This window comes from Catharus ustulatus, chromosome 27 (genome assembly GCF_009819885.2).
Source record: "Catharus ustulatus isolate bCatUst1 chromosome 27, bCatUst1.pri.v2, whole genome shotgun sequence".
NCBI classification, from domain to species: Eukaryota; Metazoa; Chordata; class Aves; order Passeriformes; family Turdidae; genus Catharus; species Catharus ustulatus.
The window spans coordinates 448-10,719 of record NC_046247.1 but is presented as its reverse complement, the minus strand read 5'-3'; the positions used below and the strand labels follow the sequence as shown (position 1 = coordinate 10,719).

Sequence of the window (10,272 nt, the reverse complement as noted above, 5' to 3'; positions counted from 1 at the left end):
CCTCCGCTCTCGGCGGTCGCTACAAGTTGTCCTTCGAAGGGATGGAGGAGGCCTGCGGCGGTATTCAGTGCCGCAGGCTCCGCTCCCACGGAGCTACAGGGCAGCCCTGCCTCACCCAGCCTGTCGGAGTCGGTATGAGACTCCAGCGGGTGCACTAAAGGTTCTCGCAAAACCTTCATCTACCTTACCAAAAAACCTCCTTAACTCATTGTCAGCCCCGTTTGGAACTTCTGCACAGACAAACCCCTTAAGGCCCCGGTAAGCCCTGAATCAAAGGAAGGCCCACCCAATCCTAAGGCAAGACTTGGTAACTGGGACAAAACCAAATACTGACAGAATGGTGCAGGAAGTATCATTGACAAAGGCCAGCTGTTATTCTGCACATAAATAAGATTGTCTATGCACCCAAGCAAGACTATAGTACATGCCCAGTTATGCAGATTCCCTGTGACAAGGTTCACAGCTATTGCCTCCCATGATTATCAAAAATCTTGCAGTCTAGTTACAAGTCTAAAAGAAAAGCCAGTCAACAGATCTAGAGAGCAAAGAGGGAAAGGAGAGAAAAAAAGACACAATGTACACTTGCATAGTTCACAAAAAACAAGCAAGCTCTCTTAAGCTGGTTTTTTTTTTTTTTTTTTTTGCACATAGATGAATGCACAACATTATGCAGAGAGACTGCAAAGCAAACAAATTCCATCTCAAGGCCCAAGACAAAGCAGTCTTCCGGACTACCTGTTGGAGAATGCATCAGTGTAATGCCAGGTGCTGCCCAGGAAACATTTGCAAACATGGTAAATATGTGTTACTGCTTTTTGATCTTCTAAAATTACAGCTAATAAAATAGTAACCAAACACCATTACATATTCATCATGAAATAACTGTTTATTCCCACTGATTACTGAATACTAAATACATCAGCTTTATTTATTTTTACAATGAGTCATCAAAATACTTCACATAGTACCAAGTTAACTTCTAGTTACCTTACATACTGTTGCATGCATTAGCACCAGGGAACACTCCCAGAAAATAATTAAAACTTCCAACAAGAAAAATGGAAGAAAAGAAATGGATAAATGAGAACATTAGCCTATAATCTCTATTACTAAGATTGATCAACTCTCCTTGTATCAGAACAAACTAAAAATGTACTTGTTCTGCAGGCTTAAATAAGATAAAAATAAGAAATAGTATTATGTCTGTTTCATGATTCAGGTTCAAGTTAAGTAGTCTATACAAAATCCTCTCTGCCCTCATAGATGCCAATAGAGAACTTAGGCATTAAGAAACCAAGAGAGGTATTATATGGTTAGCATTAGTCAAATCGACTGTGTACAAAAGTCTCATCTTTTCAAGCTTGCAGTTCTGTAATACAGTTGCCTTACTGCTACAAGGTATTTAAACACAGTAGCAGCAATATATTCCACGCTCATGGTCTGTAACACATGGAAGCTAGTAGTTTATTACTTTGATAAGTTTTAAGTTTACCAACAGAATCCCTGTCCCAAACACATGCACACTTGAAGAGACCTCATCTCACATCCAAAATACTCATTACTTTTCCCAACAATTAAAGGGGAGGTATAAAATAAGATCTGACAGGTTTGCATATAAAAAAGGGCAGATTGAATCTACAGGAGTGGTAGCAGTGCATCAATTAATCAGACCAAGCCAAATGAAACACAGAGCACTGCAATCAATAGTACTACAACATTTCTAGTAACAAAATTCACAGGTCCCATGCAACAGGAGAATGCCCACCTTAGCATATAGACCATACCGAAAGATTTCAGAAGTAACTACACAGGAAGAACTCATCACAAGCTTCAGCGTTGCACCAAGACACTTAACACAGCTATGAGGAGATACAGACAGTAGTTGAAAATGGTACTCTTTAGGAGTACTTCATGATACAGCCTGTTTTTTCATTCTGGCATCTACATTTATATAAGATACAAAGAGAGATGCTGGATGCCTCATGCCTGGAAACATTCAAGGTCAGATTGGACTGGGCTCTAAGCAATCTTCTCTAGTCAAAGATGGCCCTGCTCATGGCAGGGGGACTAGACTACATGACATTTAGGGGTCCCTAGCAACCCAAATTATTCTGTAGCTATATGAAAATGAAATCTCACAGGATTTATCTTCACATTCTGTTCGAGTGCCACAGACTTGCTTTAAGCATCAGTAATACACAGTTTCTCAAGTAACATCCAAAGTAAGACTATGCACTTTCACATGTTCACAAGAAGCTACGAAAACATCTCTCTAGGCCAGAAACCTAGACAAGCAGTTAGTTATTCACTCCGATCCTTTGGCTCTCGGTATTTCCACTGGATATAGTCAAAGATGTCTTTTTCACATTCTACTGGCAGGGCCTCGCCAGCGACTCCTGCAAGCAAATTACACGGGCTATTTGAAAGGTGGAAAATCTGTACCATTCAGAAATGACAAATGCATTGCAAGATTAAGGCAAAACTGCTGTAGGTGGAAGACCTAAAAAACCCACCCAGAATGACCTCCCGACCCTCTGAGAAATTTTCATAGTGTTTACATACTGATTCTTATTAGTGTCCAAGGAAATAAGGTATGAATCAACTCTGGAGCCATGTAGTTATGCAGTTCAATACATTTATAATTGTGGGTATATACAGTCACCTCCAAAGCAAAGCAACTGAAGGACATGACATACCTTGTGAAAAGAGTAGGAAACCAAATATGTGCTGTGCACAGTACAGAAAAAAAAAATCTTTAAATTGGTAAGACATTAAGTAGATTAGGAGGCCCAGAGTTAACTTTGTGCCACAGAGCTGCCTATATGTAAGCAGGCTGCCCCTTCTTGCTATAATGGTGCCCAATACAAAAAAAGGGACATGGTGAAAAATTTCACAAACTACAGCATTTATCAGTATTTCCAAAACATTGCAACCAATTGAAGGAGATCACACAAAGTACATAACTAGAAAGAATACTCTGTGTAAAAGCCCAGACTGACCAGTAACACCCAAGCGGCGTATAGTATATTCATTGATTGTGAAGCCCATTTCCAGAGCGTGAGTTCTCATGTTCTTATTGAATATATCACTTCCTGTGAAATACAGTACACCGCAGTAATACTGATCTTTTGGGATAAGCCTAGAATAAAAAAGTAGAAGTGAAGATTTAGAACAAATATTTAACTAAGAAGAAACAAGCTATTTAGAATTCAGGCATTCAGACACAAGTAGGTTTACTTTGTATTTATGCATCTAGATTCTGCAACTCCATACATTTTATTTTCCCACACGCCAGATGCGAGAGTGAAAGGAACTGCATATGAAAGAAAGGTTCAGCATATCTACCCTTACCCAGAAGTTACTGGTGCTCAGCCACTACCTGGTTATGGTACTTTTCACTCCTGCCGAGAATCAACATCAAAGCAGGATGACACAAAAAAGGACACAATTCTGAATCTGAATAGAATACCATGATGTGAAGCACAGCATCATTGCTAATAACCAGTAGTTACTGGCAATTGTCCTGTGGCTGCCACTCTGCAAAGGCATTAGAAACCTAGTAAATTCCACGTCCTGAGCATGGAAGTAGAGATTTGAAAGCAAAAATTGATGCAAATGCCTATTCTGTAGCAGACAGCTAGACTAGGGGTGTGGGTGGGGAGTTTTGATATGTGTACCGGATATCAATTCTCCGATGTGGATAGGCTGTTCCATCTTCTTTATCTGGCAGCTGACAGACACCCTGTGAGGAAGTAAGGCAAGTGAGAAATTCAGATGAAATTGAACAGGTTTGAGAACCATCTTTACCTCCCCCACCCCTAAACAACCTCTAAATAATCCTCAGTCATGCTGGAAAGCAAAGTTAAATCCCAGCTGAATTGAATAAATATTTTACTAGAATAGCCAGATAACAGAATACAGCAAATCACTATTTTACACTGTTATGAGAACTGTTGCTCAATGCAGCATATAACTGCTTCTTAAATTTTTATTGCACCAGGAAGGATTACAGAACTCTTCCACAACATCCTTCGCCACCAAAAAAGCTCTTACCATGAATTTTGTGTCACCTTTAGATAGCATATCTGTGACAAAGTGGACTTTTTCCAGTTGTTCTACAACCTGACGCAGAAGTTTTGACTAGGAACAATGATAATAAAGAAGAAATTACTTCACAAATAACAATAATACCTAGCATATTTGCTAGACAGAGGCTTGTATAAGTACTGGACATGATCATAATTACATGTACTATTCTAGATAAAATTTGACCCAAACAGAAAAAAAATGTAACAATAATACTGGGAAAAAGCTAATAAAATTACAGTTGTGCAACATAAAAACAATTTCCACCAATACCCAGCGTGAGGTTGCCTTTAGGTGGAAATGGCAAATCTAATTCAGCTTTTAAACAATGAATCTATAAAAAGAACACAAGGCAAAAAAAACCACTGTCATTAATACTACTTCAGAGTTAGTACCTAAAGATTACAAGGGCAGCAGGACAGTTTGCTATCATCTAAATGATTATGGCTACATAAAGAGATACTCAGTCTACCAGCTAGCTTTACAGCTCTGCACTATAAAAGCACACGAATTCAAGTGGGTGGGGGAATACATGTGACAGGAAGAGGAAGGACGGAAGGGTAAAAATAAGCATATTGACTAGCTCTGCAAGAGAAATGCAACATAATTCAAGGCTCTCAAAAGTAATTGTAACTCTTCAAAATAAACATGGTGATCCAAGAGAAAAGTTCAATATTACAGTAAATACAAAACCACAAAAAGCTGCAACGCAAGTCTAAGACTATATGCAACGTACAGTACTGATCCACAATCTGAGAAACACACCTGTTTGGACGATTCAGATGTGAAACTGGGATGGGTTAGGAGAACATCCATATCGCCGCTTGAGTCTGCACCTAGGCAAGAAAGAAGCAAAGAAAAATCCTTCTGTGTGTGGCAATGTATACGAATTTTGGGTGAACATACATCCTACCTCTTCTTGCAAACATGTTTTTCTAGCAGAAAATGGTCACTATTTGAGATATTAGCAAACAAAAAAATAATCTTAAAGTAAAAGAATCTTGTTTTTTCATCAAAAAGTTTATATTCCCCATACCAAAGAAAATATCCAAGAATTCCTTGCTGTACTCTGTAGCAATGAAGAACAAATGATGATAATCTAAAAACAGAAAGATTTACATTGCAACATACTACTCTTTATGGGGGAAGGGTGGAGAAGCAAGGATTTAGGTGGGTGTCTCATCACTGAACTAGCTACTCAAGACAATACTAACAGGAAAGGCCAGGTTCCAGCATAGACTCTGTGGAGAAGAACATACATAGTAACTTGTCTTGCTTATTACCCCAAAATAAAAATAACAGGATCACAGAGTACCAACCTCGCCTAAAACTACCACAGACTGTAGCAATATAGTTTGGGTCCAGCTTCTTTATCTCTTTGAGCACAATTTCCTATGTAAAAAGGAAAGAAGTGTGAGGTGTCATTCATTCACTGGCCATCAGTACCTCACATTCTTAACAATGGGATTCTTACCTGCATTTGCAGCATTTCTTCCCGGGGGATTCTCTTCTCAAAATCTTCGAAGTATCTGCAAATATAAAAACAGAAGTATCTGAAAGAGTGGTGGGAGCAACTTCTTAAAATTTGAGTCAATTAAATGTATATCAGAGGAAAGAATACTAACTTACACTTCTGCCACGTCACAAAAAGCTCCTGACTCTCATCAAACATCTTAGAAAACATCTCGCAAGGTAAAAACTCCCAACAACGCTCAGAACGTGGTCTCAGTGTTTCCATTGTATACGCAGAGCTGCTATGAGGTGGGAGGAGTATGACCATATAACCAATTGCTTAATATTTACATAGTCCTCTGAAAATACTAAACGTTCCTGACAAAACTCAGCCCATCAGCGAGCAGGAAGAACCGGTCCCTCACACAGAGGTGACCTGTGTTGGAAGGAGCTAAATGGAAGCTCGCAACTCAAACACAGCTCCAGACATACTTGCCTTCCACTGTAAAACTCAGATTGTCAGCCTGCTGCTTGACTGTGGAGAAGAGGGCAAGTGAAACACCATCTGGCTTTATTTGGTTCACTTGCAGCTTCTGACAAACACGGCTATAGCTCTTCTAGAACTACCACACCAAAGAGACACTCAACAAACAGCATTTAAGCTAATGAATACTCAGGGACAAGCACACTCTGTGCGGCATTCTCAAGCTGAGACATGCAAAGGTCTTACCTTGTTCACAGCTCATAAAAAAACAGCCCGAGCCACTTCTATGCAGATTGTGGAGAAACAACACCACAACCTCACTAAAGTGATTCTCTGGAGATGAGCTAACTAGGAAGTCACTTGATATTAACTTGCCTCTGAACGGAGACCAAGCCTTCCAACCCCAATGAAACAAAAGCTCTAAGTAACTGTTGAGAAGCATGTAGAGCACGGAGAGAATACAACCTTACTCGGTCTGGGTAACCTTCCATTACAGCCTGGTGTCTGAAGGAGTCATTGAAAACACCAAGCACTTGTACCCAAGAAAGCTTACTTCAACCCAATTCTCTGGTGATGGGTCAACTTGTGCTCAATTTTTCTTAGATCTAGAAAAAAAGAATCCATACAAAATAGTTAACCAAGAACTAAAAATCTTTCAGTAAGTTTCCACCGATGCAAAGATGATGCATGTAAAGAACAGGTAACGAGACTACAGACTCAAAGGAGGGAATTTCAAACTACCTTAACAACACCCGATAGGATGACCACAAACGCACAGAGCACTTCCAACAGAGACTCAATAAACCACCAAAATCCTCGTCACCTTCCACATAACCTGCACATAACTTTACTTTGGTTATGTACAAAATGCCTTAAGCCTGTGTACTAGCTCTAGCATCTTACACACACACCCTCCTCAAAGCCTAGGGCATATATTCTACCACAGTATCACTGTAGAAGAGGCAGCTTGACAGAAAAAAAAAAAAGATTCCTGGAATGTAAACCAAGGCCCCATATTTAAGCTTACCTTCTAAAGTCTTAATTCCTTCCTCGACAAACTTCCTAGCAGCAGCAGGACTGCAAGGAGACAAGGCAATCTGGCATCAGGAACAGCAAGAATCTTACAACACTGAACAGGATATTTGAATTATAACCGTGTAGGTTCTTAAAGGCCGAGACTAAGGTTACTTGAGATGTTTATATCTTTTCATCATACTCATTTTCAGCTTATGCTTTCAGTCAGCAGAGATCCAAAGCTCGGCCTGCACGTTTTTTAGCACTGATGTAACTATACAGTAACGCATAATTGTAAAAAATTAAATCACACTAAATAGGCAATATTGGTTCAGACAATAATACCAAATGCATGATAACATTGCACCAGAGTTCTGATGGGCTTTTTCGTTTCCTTGTTTTTGTTTTGTTGCCCGCTTCGAGGCTCTGTTCTTCCTTCTACAAAAACCCTGAGGCCAGAGTCTCACTTCCACTTTGGACTTTCACAGTTCCATTCTTGACCCACATCTCTCTCCTTCCCCTCTCAGCTTGCACACACAGGAGCTTCCCACTTCCACTTTTGTACCACAAAGTGTGTAACTCATGACTCTACATACCCTTTTGTCTCATTCAATCCTGTAATCACAACTACAGTGTGTGTGTCAGTGTGGGTATTACATCATCAGCTCAGGTTCATTCTCTTCATTATCTGCAATCACCCAAATTCTGCTCATAAGTCTATCAAATGAACAGAAGAAGGGAAAAAGAAAACCCAAAAAACACCCCGAGAAACTTTTACCCAATGCCAGTAACTCGTGTCAGGAGATTGATAGAAGCACTTGTATCATCTTGTCGAATCTACAAAAATAAAACAAGGCAACCCAAATCTTTTTTACTCCATTTGCAATAAAAAAAACAAACAAAAAGGAGTCTTGAGAAGATAAAACAGCTTAGTCAGGCTCTGTTTTGGAGGTTCACCATAAGTCACTGCAAAACAGTACCAAGGGTAGTACAGCATATCACAATAACACCACACCTAACTAGCCTGAGAACTGCCCAACTAGCCACACAAAGGCTAACAGCATGCCTAAAGCACAAAACTCCACAGCCTTCCAGCAACAGAATTCCACTCCTGATAGAAGACCTGCACATGTTGATTGTGTTAGCTAAAATATTTTCATAAATAGACAGTTTTGAGGCTTTGGCTGAGCTTCTCAATTCTTGATTTCTACCTACCATGCACCCTTGCGTTCATCCTCCTAACACTCTCCAGGACAACAACAGAAATGTGCAGAGCAAGCAGGCTACCTTCCAAGTTATCAAGAAAGGCAACCATTGAGAAACACAGAACAGGAGAAAGAAACCCACCTTTTCCAATTTGCGTAGTTTTCCAGTGGATAAGAACTCATCTATCTTTTCAGCTATTTTAGCACCTACTCCATCCTAAATATTGGGGGGTGAATACAAACAGATTAACTTCAAAATCACTTGGAAGTCATTATACATGGGAAGCAAGGAAAACTACCAAAAAAGAATTACGGGGCACCCAAGACCACTCAGATCTTCTACTGGATCATAAAAGAGCACAAGAATTCAAGAGTACAATGTAAACAGCATAAACACTGTAATGCAACGGCTATATCAAGTTACCCCGAAGCAGTAAGTTTGAACCAGGCTTTGATTCTTGCTGCTCAAGATCTCTGAATTAACAAAGGGCAACAGAATAAAGAGGGAAGATATTCTTACAGGCAGAGACACAGATGGGATGCCCAGTTCCAGCTCTGAAACCCCCAAAGTGGCCACAACCCGTCCTCGAACTCTGGCTCGGGTACCGGAAAGAGGCGCTGGCAGAAGCGGGGCTGCCCCCATGCTTCTCGGGAACCCCCGGCACCTCGTCCCCGCTCCGGCTGTCCCAGATCCTCCCGCCGGCAACCCGGGCACGACCACCTACCAGCTTCTTGGCTTCAGCCCCGCTCCGTATCTTGCTCGGATATCGAGAAATGACAGAGGCCGCTTTCCTGCGAAACAGTGCCGGTCAACGCCCGAGCGGGCTGGAGCCCGGAACGGGGGCGCGGCGGGAGGGAGGCAGTACCTGTACGCGTTGTACTTGTGAATGGCGCGGTTGACGTTGCGCTCGTAGTTGGCCAGTTCTGCAAGAGAACCGCGGTGAGAGCAGCAGGGCCGCGGCCCTTCCCACCCACGGAACCGACCGAGCGCACACACCTACCGGTGAGGAAGTCGGTGATGCCCTCGTTGGGGCTCTCCTGGGGAGCTTTGCGCTTGCTCATGGTCGGCACCGGCACCGAGCGCCCGCGGGAGCTTCCGGCAGCAGGAAGGCGCTTCCGGGAGCAGGAAGGCGCTTCCGGCAGTGACGTCACGGCGCGTCCGGTCCCCGTGCGCGTCCGCGGTCGCGGCTGCCGGAGGCGGTCGGCCGGTGGCAGGTGTGCTGCTAGAGTTCAGTGTGCCGCGTCACATGGCCCTCCTCACGGCTTGATGTCATCGTAGCTCTCTTTTTTGCACAAGTAGCCAAGTATGGTGGGCTTCAGATGCCAACACCTGGGTCTTGAATGTCCGTACTTACCGACCTAGCCCCCCTCACGTGCCTCTTTTTATGAACAGCACGCGTGTCTGCCTCACGTATCCGAGATTTTAGCACTTTTTTTTTCTTTTTTCCACAGCAGAAACAGTCATCTTTAGCTTGCTCTTGGTATCTTGACTATGTCATGGCCCCAACTCCCTTTCCTGGTCGATAAAGTGTTAAGAGAGGAAATCGAGATTTGGTCCTCCAAACCTAGAGCGGTCGGGGGGCGAAGCCCCGCCCCGGAACCGCCGGAAGGGGCTTTTGTTTGAACCTAACGAGCAACTGCCCGGCCACACGTGGGCCACGGAGCGCGGGCCGGCGGCACCCGGTGCGGTGTGTTAGCACGGGTGGGGACCGGGATGGCACGGGAAACGGAGTGCGGTGAGTGTATTAGCACGGGTGGGACGGGGATGGCACGGGGTAACGGAGTGCGGTGAGTGTGTTAGCACGGGTGGGGACCGGGATGGCACGGGAAACGGAGTGCGGTGAGTGTGTTAGCACGGGTGGGGACGGGGATGGCACGGGGTAACGGAGCGCGGTGTGCTAGCACGGGCGGGGACGGGGATGGCACGGGGTAACGGAGTGCGGTGTGTTAGCACGGGTGGGGACCGAGCAGGGAAACGGAGTGCGGTGTGTTAGCACGGGCGGGGGCGGGAATCGGGCAGGGAAACAGAGT

General features: G+C 43.2%; 1 protein-coding gene across 2 annotated transcripts; it reads right to left on the bottom strand.

Moving 5' to 3' along the window:
* Positions 1-867: 867 nt before the first annotated feature.
* On the bottom strand, positions 868-9,381 carry POLB (DNA polymerase beta). 2 transcript variants are annotated; one of them, XM_033081227.2, is made up of 14 exons: positions 9,243-9,381; positions 9,108-9,165; positions 8,967-9,033; positions 8,384-8,458; positions 7,815-7,873; positions 7,050-7,099; positions 6,576-6,627; positions 5,561-5,615; positions 5,406-5,478; positions 4,852-4,922; positions 4,054-4,140; positions 3,678-3,742; positions 3,000-3,139; positions 868-2,396 (listed from the first exon to the last, which is right to left on the bottom strand). In XM_033081227.2, the coding sequence occupies exons 1-14, from the start codon at positions 9,301-9,303 to the stop codon at positions 2,302-2,304; spliced, it is 1,008 nt and encodes a 335-aa protein (XP_032937118.1). In that variant the 5' UTR covers positions 9,304-9,381; the 3' UTR covers positions 868-2,301. The 2 variants fall into 2 exon arrangements, with proteins under 2 accessions (XP_032937118.1, XP_032937120.1); XM_033081229.2 differs by lacking the exon at positions 9,243-9,381 and having other exon boundaries at positions 8,762-9,033; positions 9,108-9,140.
* Between the last annotated feature and the right edge of the window lie 891 nt (positions 9,382-10,272).